General features: G+C 45.2%; 1 protein-coding gene across 1 annotated transcript in view; it reads left to right on the forward strand.

Annotated features, from left to right (window-relative positions):
* The window catches only part of bbs9 (Bardet-Biedl syndrome 9), a 97,838-nt gene that overhangs the window by 48,219 nt on the left and 32,119 nt on the right, over positions 1-17,500 (forward strand). The window contains exons 20-21 of the mRNA XM_030783151.1: positions 2,313-2,538; positions 10,393-10,506. Of these exons, the coding sequence (XP_030639011.1) occupies positions 2,313-2,538; positions 10,393-10,506 (340 nt within the window). The remainder of the gene's footprint in view (positions 1-2,312; positions 2,539-10,392; positions 10,507-17,500) is intronic.

The raw sequence follows: 17,500 nt of genomic DNA on the forward strand, positions 1-17,500 counted from the left end.
ATCTCTCTCTCTTTCTCTCTCTCTCTCTCTCTCTCTCTCTCTCCCTATCTATCTCTTTCTCTAATACACGCACATGCACACACACACACGTAAGCGCGTACACACACACACAGAGCACTTGTCCTTGCCCACCTGGAGCCTTAACAAACTCCTACACCTCCACCCCCCCCCCGCCTCACTGTAGCCTTGTCTCCCAAACTAAATAACCTTACCTCCCCCCCGGAATTCCACTTATGTGCTTGTCCTTGGGGAAAGTGTTTGAGCCACACTCACCTGTAACACTCTCACTTGCCCACTGCAGAGGACATTTCTCTCTCTCTCTCTCTCTCTCTCTCTCTCTCTCACACAAACACACAAACAAAACGTGCTCGCACTTCACAGGAGAATGTGCTTCGACACCACACTCACTCATAACACATGTCTTTCATTTAGCTGCTTTCTGTACTGTATAAATGACAGACCAGCAGAAGCAATTCTTCACTGAAGTCATTCCTTGGCTGCTTGTTGTCTCTTCATGTTTACTGGTCTTCCCCCTGAAGTCTCTAGGAAATGCATACAGTGCAGAAGCTGTGGACTGAGTTTGATTTTGACATATAATTTCACACTGTGAAACTAGTGATTTACAATGTGGGAATATAGAGCTGGACTCTTTTCAAGTGCCCCTTTTAGAGAGACGGAGGGAAAGAGAAGGAAAAAAAAAAAGAAAGAACGGGAAAGGAAGCAACGGCGTAGTGACGGAGGGAGCAGAATGAAAAGGAAAAAGAGTGAGAGGTGAAAAGAATGAGGATGTTTACTGAGTAAATCATCGGTCTTTGCCGCCGTTTTAGTAGTAGAGCTTTGACATTTCCTCTTTATACAACTACCGCGGGGGCCGCTGCTACTCCCGTCACAGCAAACAAAGTCACCCTGCTCAGACCCAAACTAACCTCTGAGAAGGAGGAGGGAGAGGACAATAGGAAAAAGGGGGGTGGGGGAAGCGGGGCACTCTTGGTCACAGGAAACCCATCTCTTGACTAATTGTTGAGAAGCTTGTTTCACTTGGCTCGAGCGGCGGACGGGTATAGCTGACCAGAACGCCTTCCCCTTACCTCTGCCCGACTGCTGACTTTCCAACTCTATTACTATTCCTGCCCCAGACGTTTCCACTATACGCTGGCCCTGCCAACGCTAACCGCCAACCCTCGCAGCGTTTTATGCTGTTGTAAACGAAACCCCATCCCTTTCTTATCCTGCCTTTCACTCACTGCCCGTTCCTTCTCTCTGCTCTCCTCTCTTTTCTCTCTTTTCCCCCCTCTCTCTACCTTTTCTCTCTCCCTCTCTCTCTCCCTCTCTCTCCCTCTCGGTCAGTAAAAGGAGTGTTCTTCCCTGTCATCATCATTACAGGGCTGATTACCTGTTATTAGGTCTCATTAAGGCCTGTCTGTATGGCGGCAGGGGACAGCGGTGCGGCCCCACGCCCTGCTTGCCTGTCAGCACCGCGGCCCATCAGGCCCCAGTGTGTGTGCGCTTTGCTGCCACTGCTCTAATCACAGGGAGTCAGGGGGTGGGGGGGGCGACAGGAGACGCTACAGGCCAGACATTGTCTCTCAGACTCAGCTATGCACCGGGCGAAGACACACACACGCACACACACGCATACTCACACTCACACTCACACTCAGATCACCTCACCTTGAACAGGGGCCCCCGCTGTTGCATCCTTTTATCGGATGATGCCGTCCTACCTCACAGATACCTTTTACACCCCCCCCCCAAAAAAAAACCCACCCACGTATACGCAGACAGACACATTCCCTCGTGCACATATTTTCTCTGTTCATTATTTTGCTGCAGAACTGTAGATGCAAATTGCATAACCATGCTTTTTCATGGAGCTGAAGCATGTGAAACATGTCATGAGAGAAATTACAGTGTTTGGCTGAACGACGATCCCACACAGGGAAAAAGAACCGCTCAGCGTGTTGAGACTACTGCAGTGCAATTAGTTAGTATCCCCGTAAACAGAGCTGTCTGGAGTGTTAAGGTACTTGCTAAATATAACCGCTTACCCGGAACCTTCAGTCCTGCAGGGGGCGCTGTCTTGTTAAAGCTGTACCTGACCCCCCTGTCAGACAACCACATACTCTTTTTACTCTGGCACTAACTGTGCTTTGATAGATGCCTTTACTGAAGACCAAAAGACAATCAAAGTCCTACCCTTCAGAGACGTAGTCATGCAGTAGATAGCTTGCCACAGCAAAGATGACTACTGGGTGACCGGGCTTTCTGTCTCTCTCTCTCTCCCTCTCCTTTTTTCAATACTTTTCTCTCAGGGCTGGGAAGAAAGTGTGGACGCGGCCGTGTCTCACCTACTGAGGACGTGTCTGTCTCGCAGTCCTAAAGACCAGGCTATGAGTTTGAGCCCCAGTCAGCTGACCATGCCCAAGGATACAGTGCGACTGAAGAAACACATCACGCTGCTGTGTGACAGACTGGGCAAAGGCGGTCGGCTGTCGCTCTCCTCCGAGGCCAACGTGCAAACTCCGGTTATGATGTCAGGTTAGTCACGATTGACAGCTCTTTCAAGAGTTTGTCTTCTTTCTACCTTTCTTCATCTTTATTGTCTTCCTCTGTCACATTCACTTTTACACACACGCTGTCTCATCTCACTCCGTCACTGCCTTTGCAATTAATTATGGTGTTGTGAATTTTTGGGGGATTTTTTTTGGGGGGGGGGGGGGGGGGGGGGGGGTAAAGCTTACAGTGAACTCCTTTTTGCCTCTTCTTATTCTGAGAATTCTCTCTCCCTCTCTCTCTCTCTCTCTGAGGAAGCCTTCATAGGATTTTAAGAGTGGCATAAAAGACATGTGTCCCATTGATGGGTTTGTTTACTGGCTTTGGGGCAGCTCTGTGAACACTACGAGTTGTCTGCCAGTTTTAACGGCCCCGGGCCCCCAGCGGCCCCTTTCAGGGCAGCAGCCCCCCACGCGTCATTAAGCCCTGACAAAGGACGGTCTACACGGGTCCGCGGAGCGAATCCCCGTGTGCCCGTCTGACCTGGAGCCGCCCAATTAGCCCCGCGTACTTTCAGACAGGAGCCCAGCTCAGGTAGAACACACGGCTTGGGCTCACGCATAGAGAGCTCCACTCATACGCGGCGTCATTCATCTCCTTCAGGAAGATTCAGCCAGTGATTAATTCAGCCTTGTGTCATGGACTGTAAACAACAGCATTAGCAGTGCCACGTTATTCTGAGCTATGTGCCGCTAGTGCTCAGGTCCTGCTCTACCGCGTGCTTTAGAATTGCAGAGGGGAGAGCAGCCTAACTCTGGAGAATATATGAGGATACGTCGTAGATTGTGCAGATTATACGGTGTCAGGATAGCTTTAGCAGTTACTGGTAATGGCACAATCCAGGTTACAGCGTTTAGAGGGAAGAGTGTGAAGAGTTCACCCGTCTCTGCGAGTGTATCGACATCTTGGCTGAAGTGTTCACGGGACAGGATCCTTGCTGTCCCCTTTCTCTCCTTTAACCTCTGGGACAAAGCCAAAACACATAGCTGACTCCTGTTTGACCAAAGGCCTGTCAGGCTTTGTGTAAACAGTAATTTATTACCCAACCGACTCATGTTGCTTTTTCAATCGGCTGTAAACGCAACCTGTTTACGTTTCCAAAAACACTGGCGGCAAAGCCGTCTCTGCCAGAGACTGTGGTGGCTAGCAGGACCCCCACTTTAACTTCCTGTGTGTGTGTGTGTTTGTGTGTGTGTGTGTGTGTGTGTGTGTGTGTGCGTGTGTATGTATGTGTGTGTGTGTTGATGTTTCTGAGAGTACACTGCTGTATTTTTGTTTGAGCGTTTGTGAGTGTGAATGAAATTGACAGTCTGTTAGAGCTGTAGATATACAACACAATACCATCATGACAGTGATAAATGACCAGATTTGAGCTATCATTCATGTCAGTATGTGAGGTGCAGCAGGGTGATAGACACAGAGGAACCTTTTCTTTAGCACTTTTGAAGACGCGCTTTATATTTCCAGAAAGCCATTAGACCGGCAATGTACAATATCCGTACTTTAAAACGGACTCACCTCACTCTAAATAGATTCAATGGTTTCTGATAAAGACAAAAACACACAAAAAAAAAACTAAAACGAAATACTCGAGATGGAGGCAAGAAAAAAAAAGGAGTAGCGAAGGGGAAAGAATAACAGTAAAAAGAAAAGAGAGATATTAGTCTGCCACGGAGGCATAAAGACTTCCAGGGATGAGAGGAATGTGCGAATGATTAACTCCACCAATGACATTCCGCTCCTGCTGTTCTCACCCCCTCTGAAGACTTATCTGTTTTCCCGTGGACGAGCTCTTACCAGAGGTGCCTTGGTAGAACACATGGGGTTCCATCTCTGTCCCTCTGTCTCTCTGATGGCTTTTTGGCTGCCTTTCTCCTGCAGCAGCTGGGCTGTGTAGATAGCAGATGATGTCACGCTGTCTTCCTCCCTAATAGTGAAGGATGAGAGGGTGGTGGGGATGGATGGAGAGCACGCTGCTTGGTCAGGTGCCCAGGAGTGAGTGAGGACGAGGTGCAGGTGGGAGACGGAGGGGAGTTAGGGTGACTGACTGCTACCACTAAATCGGAGTAGCATTCCTTCCCTCTGATGGAGTAAGTACGGATGACTTTTACTCCCGTTACCCCCACTGAGTCTGATTCTTGAGACAGCTAGACTTGTCCCAGTCTGAGCAGATCTGACTCACTAACACACGCGCACACGCGAGCGCGCGCAGTGGCCAGCCATGTTAGTTCTTTGATTTGTGGCTTCCTGTCTGCTCTTCTCTGTGGGAGAGATTGTTTTCCCCGGCTCATTTTTCGTTCTTGAAACCTCTCCTCACCTGACCCTATCACAGGGCCGCTTTGTTCCTTTCCCTCTCTCCCTCTCTCCCTCTCTCTCTCTCTGTCTGATGATGTCACCTGGATGGGCACTCACACTCCCAGTTTGATTAGAGGTCACCACCTTGGACTCAGAGATACAAACTGTCTCCTGGTACCTAGAGGTCCGCTCACACTCTTCACTGCTCATATCAGTTCTATCAACAGCCCTAACAGTGTTTCAAAGCATACGTCATATCACCATCGCACCGTTATTCTCCCCCACTGTGACTGCATATACTTGAGTTCAGTTAGTGGACCTTCAGAGAGCTAGCAGGCCCAGCTGACTAGGTTAGAAATATCATCTCCATAAAACCGTGTTACTGACACAGAAAAATACAAGTAACTCTGTTATAGCCTAAAACTAGACATGGCACGTTCTGACCTCAGCCCAAAATCTTCTTGCAGTGTGCCAGCTACTCTCTCTGGTGATCGTTCTTCTCTCTCAGTTTAGACGATCTGTTCTATTATAGATGAGTGTTGTTTCTCTTACTGTGGCTGACTTGTCTCTTGTTACAGTAGATGATGGATCGTTACTCTTACTGTGGATTACTGGTTGTTTCTGTTATGGAACATGACTGCATAGGTATCGTAGGTGACTCTTCTTTCTGTTAATGTAGAGTGCTGTGTGGCCTGTTCCCTATGATATGTCTCTGTCATAACAGATGAATGTTAGTTTTAGGTACTGTAGTTGTGGTTCACTGGTACACAGCTGTTTCTGTAAATGACTACATGTTTGACTTGAATTTGTGAGCTGTCGTTTCTGTCATAACAGGTGACTCTTCTGTCCCTGCTACTTTGGATTACAGTTTCCATTTTGGTGGTTGACTTATTCCTGTTACTGTTCATAATTGGTTGTTTTACTGTGAGGTTTCTTTTACAGTCATGTTGGTCAGTGACAGGTTGTATATATCCTCGCAGATAACCATTCCTTCTGTTGCAGCAGAATGATGTGGCTAGTATTAGATTGACTTTTCTCTGTTACTGTTACTGCAGTTGGCTTGTTTTTCATCAGTAAGGGGTGGTTTATACTAATGCTCTCTTTGAGTCATCAGTGTGCTGAGTCGATACAGTGAGTGATGAGTCCATTGTCTTATCTCTGCTAATGTGTGGGAAACAGATCCAGTCTTGTGACTGCAGACAGGGGTTCCTGTTTTAACAGGCTAACGTAGAAGGGACCGGGAAGAGGGGGCTTTTTACTGCTGCCTTTCGAAGTCAAGTTCTTTATTAAGTCTCATAAATACATTCCGCTGTTTTAACCCCTAGTGAGAGAGACAGGTCTTATGTAGAACTTGGAGTCTCTGTAAAGAACGAGGCTGCTCTCTGCATGTATCCTGTCTGCTGTGGCTTCGGTGTTTATGTGTGTGCTTTGAGTTTCTCAGTATTCTTACATCTCTCGGGAGTTTTTCTACAGGTCTTTGAGCTTTTGTTTTGCGTGCTTTCCGTGTGTCCTAACATGTGGACTGTATGTGGGAGCACATATATGTGTATATACATATGTATGTGCATGTTTGCGTGCATTAGTGCTGCAGCCCTGTACTGCGTGCAGAGTGAATGGTGTGTCTACTTTAGGGGCTGTAGTGAGCGTGTGATTTATCTCCACTTCTATTGTGTTCCCAGTTCTCGCTTCATTCCATGAAAGTCTGAGACAGACAGGAGCACGTCTCTCTCTCTGTGAAGGAGCTCTTTCCAACCCCCCTCCATGTTTTCCCATCATTCACTGCTCAACGGCGCTGTGCTTTCTGCATTAACAGCCCGGCTGGAAAAGCACTTTGTCCACCGCAGGGCCGATATGATTTCCTCAAACTATTTCTCAGCGAGCCAAAGCCATTTAGTGTGATAAAGAGAGAAAGACTGTATGATTTTATTAGGCTTGAAGGTGAGAAGTGTGGTATGAACAGAGAGAACAAAGCTCACATTTTTCCACCTGACCTTTCTTGGACCGATATGAGCCGATGATTTGAGAATGTGCTAAAGCGAGTGGAGATGCCCCTCAAGACTCAGTTGTAGTTTTATGAATAAGGATTGGGTCGAAAGGACTGATCTCCTGCTGAGATGAGTTGACTATGAGAAACTTGAACTCCAAAAGTGTAAGAGTTCCCAGTCTCTCTCTCGCTCTCTTTTTTTTTTTTAAATGATATTTTACATTTTTTCGGCTGATACAGTGCACTTTTATGCACCAAAATGCTACATTAAAAACTGTGTTTCAAAGTGTTATTTTTCATATTTTCTCATCATTAACAAAAACTGTATCTGTGTGATGTGCACGCTGAAAAACTGATCAGTAAGGGTATGGTTAACTTTAAATAAATACATAAATTAAAAACCTCTTTTCTCAAAATGTGCTCTCAGTATAAATTTTATTTCTGCTGCAGTGCCAAGGCCAAGCATCTTCATAAAAGTTTAAAAAGCATGTAGGTGTGTGCCTGTGCGTGCGCGTGCGTGTGCATGTGTGTGTGTGTGTGTTTCTGATGAATGTTGCGGTCTTTACAGTTTGGCTCTGCCGAAACACTCCACTGAGGATCTGGCTGTGAGAGGTGCACACAGGATCTGGAGGACCCAGGGCTGGAGGGCCTGGCTGTTATCAGTATGCTTTGGCTGGGCTCAGCCTGGAGAGCTGGGACTCTCTTGGCTCTGAGTAGAGCTTTTTGGACAGAGTGCACCTGACCAACACACACACACACACACACTCTGTCTTTCTTTCCCTCTCTCTGTGTCCCTCACAGGATGTATATTTATGAGACGGTGTCTCCACTGAGCACAGACCTTAGCGAGAACAGATCTGTCTTGTGTTTGCTTTACGCTCAAGTGTCAGGTGTTTTCTCTGTCTTCCTCTTTTTCTCAGTTTTCTTTGTGAGATGTGAATACGGCCTTTTACCAGTCAAGCTGTTCTCTCTCTATGAAACTGTCAGTCACACATGAGTTTCATTTTCAACTTTTGTCTAGTTGCCAGTTTCAACCTTTCAGTATTTCAGCATTTCAGTGGCAGTGTGGCTGTATTTAGAATGGTTTGGACTGTGAAATGCAGACCTTATGTTTTACCTGCTCACTCTTTCTCACACTGTTGTTTCCAGTCATTGCATTTCCAGTTTCTGTCTATAAACTGACATGAATTCATCAGTCATTTCATGTAGGACGGCATGTGGAATACTGTCTCTATACTTATCTGATTAATCTGAGCAGCGATACTTTGATCTTCATATTACACCTGGAATTGACAAATGCTTACATAGAGTATCTCGAGAATGAGAGAACTTTGGCATTTCGTCTGTCTGAGTCAAAATTGTATTGGCGGTAGTGGAAATTATGAGTAATTCTACAGTTTGCAACTATCAAGGGAAGCTCTGTTCCCTAATATCGACAAGTATTTTGTTGTTAAAACACTCTTTAACACTCTTTTTTTTTTAATTAAATATATGTCAAATGCCTGGTTTTCCGTGTGTTTCACCCACTGAAATAGAACGAGAAAGTTTTTGCCAGTAAACAAAACTATCTTGTCTTGTTTTCAAAAGCCATGGCTTCAGCTGTTTGGGCAGGCTCCAGTGGCTCTGTGGTTTTTAAGCTATTTCAGTCAAAGCTAAAGAAAGAGGAGAGGAAACATACTTGTACTTGAGAGAGGAATTATGAGACCCGATGAATAGGATTTGCTCTGGTAGCTAAAGCCTCACTTAATGCTGTCTGCTTGATGCGGTTATACATTCCTAAGCTCCCTCCCTCTCCTGTTCTCTATGACATAGTCTCTCTCTCTCTCTCTCTCGCTCTCTCTGTCTCTGTCTGTCTCTCTCACTTATTCTCTTGCTCTGATTTTATGGAATGCATTTTTCCAGACGCTCTTGATGTGATACCAGACTGGTAGGAGTATGTGGAGTGTTTTTTTGTGCTTGGTGTGTGTACATGTGCGTACAGGTGCCTGTGTCTGCCGATGAGCACGTGTGTGTTTGCAGAAATGTGTAGAGACTGTTGAGTCAAAATGGTGGTGGATTAAAATATCAGCGTGTGCTCTTATAACTAATCCCTTGATATAGCTGATCACTTATGCAGATATTTGGGACATTTAGGTTGGCACAGGGTTTTTTTTTTTTATAGGATTCTGAGAATATAATGATACCTGAAGTGTTTTTTTTTTTTGTCATTTTTGGCCATCCTCTTTCAACATGAGAGGTAGATCAGTTGGTTGTTTGATTCCCTCCCCCCTTGTCCCGACATCAAAACCTGGGCATCCGAGACTTGCTCTTTCCTCTTCCTGCTTCAGGGAGACCAAAGAGAGGGATCAAACACTGGAGGTGTATGGGGCTACACCCAAGTCAGGCTAGAGGATGTGTGGGCTAGAGATGGTTAGAGGGCTGAAAACATCAAAGATTTCGACAAAGAATTCCAATTGTCGCAAGAGTACAGACCAGAACCACAGCCAAAGACCTCAAACCTAACGACTAAACGCATGGAGGCTCGTTCACAGAAACATGGATGTTGTTTTAATGGATGGAAAAAATGTCTCCTTGTAATGTTATTGTGACTGGGACAGGGAGAGGCAGTGTTGCTCTGTTTTATGTTGATGTAAGACCAGCCAGAGGTTAACCTCACCTTCCAAAATTGCAAGACAGTGAAAAGACATGCTTATAAAAACACCTGTGTAATTAAACTAGCAGCTCACATTTCAAATGGCGACACAGAAAAAACTCTGTTACCCTTAGCTTAAGTAAACCACGAGCCATCAGAAGCAATTTGCCTTACTAACAGAAGAGATTGGCTATATTGAAAGGATAAATATTAGAGAGGGATTATGCTAATCTACCAGGAGGAAAATAAGCCTGCGACGCATTTGTGTATTTGAGGATGTAAAATGAAAGTGGCATGAATAAAGGAAATAACCCATGGGATTGTGGGAAAGGGTGACAGGGGATGAGAGACACAAGAGGCCCGATTCATTGGCTCCTGAGGCCCCTAATTCCGGTTGATCCTTGGGATTGAGCCTGCAATCCACTTGATGAACACCAGCGTTCGTGGTCTGGTGACCCTCTGTTATGGCAGTTGCAGGGTTTGGATAGGTAGGGATAGGTACAGGCATGTGTGTGTTTTTTACGTGTGTGAGGGAGGGTATGTGGAAGCACATGCAGCAGCGGGTATGAATTGAGGATTCCGGGCGCTTACGTGGAATGCGATCTCGGCAATGTTGGCCCTACATTGCGGTTGCAAAGGCTGGTGGGAAAAGAACACCATCCTGAGAGTGATATTATCCCCATTCCCGGACTTAGGGTTTTTGAGGTTCACCATCTCTTGTAGGATCCAAGTCCACAGCTTGGTATGCTGATGAGATCCTTAATTGTGTCAATACTCTATTTCCACGCCGTAGTGAGGAAGCAACCGAGTTGTACCAAACGCTCCTCCATGTGAGGCGTTGGCATGGTATTGTAGTCGTCACAGTTTCTTCAGCACTCCTGGCTTTTTCTTGCTAACACTCATGCTTTTATCATCTTTTCTGTTTCAGGAGCCTTTGAGCCCATAGCTGAGGCTGAACAGGAAGAAGCACCTCTGCAGCAGGAGTCAGTCGCCAAGTTCATCAAGAAGAAGCAGCCCTCCAAGAAGGTGAAGAGCAAGACAGGTAAGCCACACTGTCACAACTGAGCCCTGTCTCCTGAACAAGAGGAAAAACTGGAGAGTATCTGACGTTGTCAGGGTCTCAGAACCTCGTCTGCACATTCCCAGAGTAAACAAGTACAACTCCATCCACCTGTGAAGGTGCATCCAAAAACCAGGTCCTCCAGGTGTTCCAAGTTCTCCTCTGGTTCCATGGCTTGTTCTGCATGTTCTCCCTCTGGTTCTTTGGTTCGTTTAGTTTGCCGGTTCTGTAGGGCTCTGTCTCACGTTGCACTTGGTGTTTCTTCATCTTGTGCTGGTCCATCTGGTTCTACTCTCCACCTCTCCTCCCTTCCAGCCTGATTGGACGTAATAGCTGGTGAATTGAAATTTTTCCGGTCATTATCAGACTTGAGATTTTGCTACAGCACTCCAAATTGTTTTTTAATCAAATGAATTAAAGCTGCGTGCATGACTGTTATAATGGAGTGAAAGGGCAGAAGAGCTCTAGGGATTTTTTACCCTCGAGCTGCCTGAGACGGTAGTGGGATTATAATACACACTCATTGGAAACACAACACAGGGCTCGTTGCCTTTCTAATGCACATTCTCCATGGATTTCAGTAAGATTTAAACAGAGAGAGAGAGTTTGTGTGCATGTATGTTAGAGAGAGAGAGGGAGAAAGATGAGAGTATGGTCCCACGTGAGTGAGGGAGCCTGTGTGTGCATTCCAATGGGCTGTGCTGACCGACAGTAGTGATGAAAGTGATAGCTGCTCTTATGAGATGTTCCCATCGCTTCTTTGGAAATGCCCATCTTATCTACCATCTCTGCTGATTGGTTTACCGTCTGTGGTAACATGGCAAATCAGGACATACATTTTTTCCCTCTTTGATTTTGAAGTATTTACTTATACTGTAATTAATAGTATGTGCACTTTTTCATGCACATGCACACACGCAAACAGTCACATTGATTGCATTGAAAGCTGAGCCCTGTGTAGATGTGGATAGAAGCAGGAAATGAACTGGTCAGAAGCTACAGATCAAACTCGGCGAGATATGGGATGTTCACTGTGATTTGGCGTCCATCCCAAAAACAGGAGCCCAGGCTCCTCTCAACCAGTCACCTTGTTTCACTCTGCTTTTCAACTCTCTTTTCAAAACTGATTAGATCTCTTTTAAGGCAGACATCCTGCTTTTCTCACAGAACGGAAAAGGGAATGTGTTTTTATTTATTTACTTATTTATTTATCTATTTAATATCATTTTCTGGTGTTTTGGATTTACAGCAAAGCTCTTCATATGTAACGTTGATGCTGTTCCTCACAGTATGCAAGGGGGTGGAATGGTGAAGGCTATATTGTTCTAACACAGTGTCTTTGCATTCGGTCAAAGTGTCAGTGGGTCCAATCCAGTAAGCACTTTTTATCTGACTGAAGGTTTTTAGGCATTTGAGCGATGGATTTAGTTGCTCAAGGACCTTTTGTTCTTTCAGATATTAAGATCAGTCAAGTCAATGTCATTTTGTCCGGATAGTCTCTTTTAAGTGTCCACATTTTGTGTGCACGTTTGGTATACAATATTTTTATGCTCTTTGTCTATGTTTATGTCTTTAAATGACTGGATATCCTTATGCCTGAGTGTTTATCTTTTTGAAGAACTGTATGTATGCATGTGTGTGTGTGTGTGTGTGCGTGCGTGTGTGTGTGTTCCATCTTTGAATGTGTATGTATGTGTTTATATGTCCTTGAACGAGTATGTGTGTGTTCACATTTAAATACACGTTTGAACAGGCCCCATCCGTGTGCCTTAATGTGGTTAATCCGCCCGGGCGTCACTGCTAATGAGCTGAACCTCACTGAGGAGATGGCTGAGGTGGAGCAACTGAGGAAGGCGACGTGTGGGGACCATTAAGGCCCCATACATTACCTCTCTTTCTGTCACACACACGCACACACACACACACACGCACACACACACACACACACACACACACACACACACGTGCACAGCAACAGTGCAGCAACTTTGATTAATTGGCTCCCACATGCATGTTAAGCAGTGCTATGTTACAGAGGGATTCCAATTAAAAACAGCAAAAACAAAATAATAAGAAAAACAAACAATCAAAACAAGTGCACTTCCTCTGTTAAGCCTAATTAGTGGGAATGCCACACAAATCGCAGCAACCAAACAGTTTCAACCATCCATGCTTCTAATCTGAAACAGGAGCAGCTTGCAAGAATGGATTTGTGATTGTGTAATTGCACCATATGTGTTTCTCTGACTGTTATTTACCACATTTGTGCTGATCATTAGTTGTCCATTATGTAAGCATGTCTGAGTGAGCTTTACTTCTATACTTTAACTTTAAATATTGCCATCTGTCCATTTATGTTCTCCATTGGATTCAGCGAAATAATACTATAAAAATGACAGATAAAGTCTTGACCCTTGTCTGTTCACTGCTTCAAAAAGTCAGCTTTAAAAGAAAAGGTTTTATGTTCAATTACAGCCCGGATCTGTTTTTCAAATGTAGATTTGCACATCTTTTCCTCTTTTTCCTTCTTTTATTTTTTAAATCTCAGCCTTCATTTTAAGCACTGGATCTGAGATTTCAAAAGATGTCACCCAGAAAGATGTTCATTTATTTTTCATATTTACCATGCAGGACATTTCACAGTTCACTGAAGTCACTTTTGTAATAGCAATAAAAGCTGAAATACGGGTCGCGTTAGAAAAATACAGGAGACAGAGAGAGTTTTGATGGATCTCCCACAGTGATCCGGCTGTACTGACCTCTTTTGATACCCCCCCCCCCCCCCACCCATACTCTTTGAATTCCACCTGTAGTGAAAAACAAAGCAGCCCTCCTCATAAAAATGATCTGTCTGTGTGTTGTATACCTGAAGGCTAGAGAGACAGAGCAAAAGAAACACTGCCTCTTTACCTGCCCTCACGTATCACGAAGAAAAAGGAAAACGGAAATAATCCCCAATTAGTTTTGTTTGTAATGGAAATCTTCAAATGAAACTCGTGCGCCGTGAAGGTTTTAAATAGAACAATCTGCCTGGACATGTTCCATAGTAGCCACCCCACCTCAGCCCACCACAGAGAGAATCCTTAAAAAAAAAAAGACAAATTTACACACTCTAACATGCACACACTAACGCACACACATACACACCTTCCCCTCACTGACATAAATATAATTAGGGTGGAGAAACCACCCGTCAGTGTGAGGACAGCCAGGAAGCATATCTGGTGGAGTTAAAAAGGCTTCAAATAATGTCTTGGATATTTGCTGCTGCTGCGCTTCTTCAACATCACAGATGAAACAAAGATGAAAGACAGATAAAAGGGAGAGAATCTTGTCTTTCTTTCTCTGCTCCCCCCTGTGTGCCACCCACACACAGACAGACACACACATCCCACCAGAGGGATCACAACAGTGCACCAACAGGGGAGTGACATAGTACCACGGGACCCTTGTTGCTGTGGAGACAGCTACAGTCCCTCAACAGATCATCAGTATAAGAATATAAGACACAGCAGTCTGAGTACTGGAACATTCTGTACTTCAAGTCAGCTGAGGAGGTGATGGCTTGGAGACCAAACTGTCCAAGTGCATGAGGTTCTTTCAGATCTGAACCCCTGGTAAACCAAACCCCTCAGGACACAAAGTGGAGTTTGAACAGATGAAACAACATGGGGTTAACTGTTAGGTTCCTTCATTTCTTATTACTCTCTTTGCAGACATGCCATTTTTTTTAAAGCCATTACACGTATCCCCTGAAGCAGGGTGTGGCGTGTGGACTGAAGGTCAGTTCTGCAGACGCTGAAACCCAAACAAATGAATACCAATTATCTCGTGTCACGCCGCGGTCAGCCGCCGAAGCGTGGTTCATTAACGTCAACATTCAGGTGCTCCTTTAGCCTCAGATAGCACAGGCCAGATTGAAAAAGTTATACACAAGCGTATATACTCTGTGCGCTCAGACACATGCAAACACACACATGTCCACATAATTTAGCATAAACAGAATGAATCATGAAATCACAAAGCTATATCTCATATGTTTAGACCCATGTGTGAGATTTGAGCCTTCGGGCTTTTTGGCTCTCCGACCGGATCGTCTGAGACGGAGTGAGCCAAAGTCCCTCCCGATTCTGTCTTGTGGTGGAATTCCATTTGGGAGAGAGGGGAGTATAATTTTTCTTGAATGGAAATCGGTCATTGGACATCAGTCCATTGTCTGGATCCACCTTGAGTAGAAATCCATATTGGCTTGTTCATTTTCAGAAAATAGGGATTTACTTCACTTGTGCTGGCTTCTGTTTGTGTGGTTAAACAGCGAAATTTCTAAATGCATCACTCTTCTCAATTTTAAAGTCTTATGGATTCAGGGAAAGAGAGAACCACGTTGGACATCACTCTGAAAGACAGGAGAAGAGAGTCCCTTACGCACTTTGATGGGAAAGTGCCTGAACAAGGCTTGTGTTTTATGACTGTATTTTGCTTGTAGGGGGTGAGAAGGGAAGTGATGCCCCCCACCCATAGGGAGAGGCTCCTATCTGCTGAACCCTGTCTCCAGTGTCTCCACCGTGAACTCAGCTCAAAGCCCCATATTTTAGAACCAGTCTGCTAAGACACTTAGGGCTTTGCCCTGGAGGGGCATCCAGGGTCAGACACATAACCCTACCAGTAGACAACTTAGGCTCCTGGGGGAACGCAGATGATCAGAGGACACTATCTTTGATCAGCTCAGCCTTTGAACTGCTGAACATCAGGTTGTGATATTTGAACAAAACCTGGCTGTTGTAGCTGTATAACCTGTGCATCCTCTGAAGAATCTTAAACAGTTTAGCTGGATCATAAGGCAAGACTGAATATTAAGGCTCTGACTGTGGTATGTGTGCTGCTGTTTTGTGTAGCTGATTTGATAATAGCCTCCTCTTTGGAAAATGACCTGAGCCACATGTTCCTTTATGTAGGATAATGGCCAGGTTCAGCTAATGCTAACATTACGAGTTTGGGGTAATTTGGTCTATACATGATCATTACATGAATGTATGGCCCCTGGAGATTATGCTCTGTGGTGATAATGGACTGAAACTGCTGGATGTGAAATTTGCTGCCCCGTTCTGGAATGTTCTATCAGATGGGCTATTTTAAAGCCAGAGTTGGATGATAGCCGCGATTGAGCTAATGCCCGTCAGTGATACAGTGACGTAGGACTGTGTGGAACCCGTTAAGTGCTTGTGTGTGTAGCTGTGTGCTGATGTCAGTATATTTTAATCATACACAATTTGTCCATCTAGAGGAGCATCCCTATCCATCAGGATGTCACCTCACTGCTTAAACCCAGCTCAGCAATCATCAGTCAGCCCATTACGCCACCCACTCCCCCCCTTCACGGCTTCTCTTATGGAAAATGCTCTGGATTGGAGCCTAATGGGCTCTCTGCCTCTATCAGGCCGCATTGGCACGGCCGTCTCTCTCTCTCTCGCTCTCTGTCCGCAGATCTCATTAAAATCCCATTAAAATCAAGTGTTCTCGGGATGCCTGGGGTGGGGAGAGCGTGGAGCAGGAGCAAGGCTTGTGATGGCTATCAGCATCGCTCGCAGAGAAGGACACAGATGTGCCTATTTCTCTCTCACTCTCTCTCTCTCTCTCTCTCTCTCTCCCCATATATACAGGGCAGTGGCCGTCCAGAGTATTTGCTCATAATTTGTGACAGCTTGCTTGACTTGACCTGTGTGAGAACAATGTTAGTTTTCTTTGACTGCATTTGCAGTCAAAACCATCAGCTCCATCAGGCTACTCCAACCTGTGGCACGTTCAGTGATCAGTCAGTGGGACAAGTGTATAGGATAGAAAACACCTGATATTTGATTTTTCCATCTTGGTGAATACTTTGACTGTGTCTTGGATTAATAGCTATGTTTTTCAAGAGCTGTCATTTGATCTGATTAACACAGCATAGTTAACTCTTGATGAGGATTGTACGAAGGCACACATGCCTTCTCACACTCGCAGACGGCCGGGCCCCCTGGTCTGGGTATCTCTTTCTAAAGTAAAACAAGCTCATTGGGAAGTGGGCCCTAGACGAAGGCAGACCTGGGAGTTTGCTCTGTAATAAAAGCTGCTTTCGTTTGACAAGTTTTGCTTTTAACAAGAGACCTTTAATTTTGTGAGAAGGAAGCAATGAATTGTAAAGTATACTTTTCCAGAGCCTGGCCGTTAAGTGTGCTGTGTACTCCGCTGCACTACGGGATCTAGCTCACCAATGACTAACATATGTGCTTTCTCTACTCCGGTTTGCCTTCTCTCTCTTTCCCTCTCTCTCTGTCTCCTTCTCTCTCTGTCTCTCTGTCTGTCTGTCTCTCTCCATTGACCTCTCTGAAGTCTTTCTCTCTTTATCACAGATTGCAATACGCCTGTGGTCAGTGTTGACAGTTTGGCTGTTCCGTTGCTTTCCCGTGTGTTATTTAGAATGGGGTCACTATAGGGGTTGGCAACCAAAGGGAGGGAATTGTCAACTGTCAGTTGCTATAAGCTAGAACACGGTCATGGGGGGTCGAGCTATAGTGCTGTGGCTCTTTGCAGCTGTTATGGACCATAGGGAGTACTGGTGAAGTTGAGTTTGGGTTTTTTTTGGGGGGTTTTTTCAGTGATGCACCGTTTGTTTTGAGGCCTCTGTCAGGATTACATAAGAGAGCACAGGGCAAAGGGGAAACAGAAGTGTCTGTGTGTTGGTATGTGTGTGTGTGTGCGTGTATGTGTGTGTGTGTGTGTATGTTTGAGGGGAGGGGGTTATCCAGATGTGTGGAGTATGGTTTTACTGTACAGCACATCGCTATGGGCAAATGAGAATGGTCAAAGTTCATTCCTGAGTTCAACCGCAAAGTTTGCAGGAGTGTTAGTTTCACAGGAGTGGAAAATGAAAACTTTCTCGTGCTCTCCCTTACCCCCCCCCCCCCCCTCGCTTTTTTTTTTCCTAGTTTGGGGTGGA

This window comes from Chanos chanos, chromosome 8 (assembly GCF_902362185.1).
Source record: "Chanos chanos chromosome 8, fChaCha1.1, whole genome shotgun sequence".
In the NCBI taxonomy this organism is placed as follows: domain Eukaryota; kingdom Metazoa; phylum Chordata; class Actinopteri; order Gonorynchiformes; family Chanidae; genus Chanos; species Chanos chanos.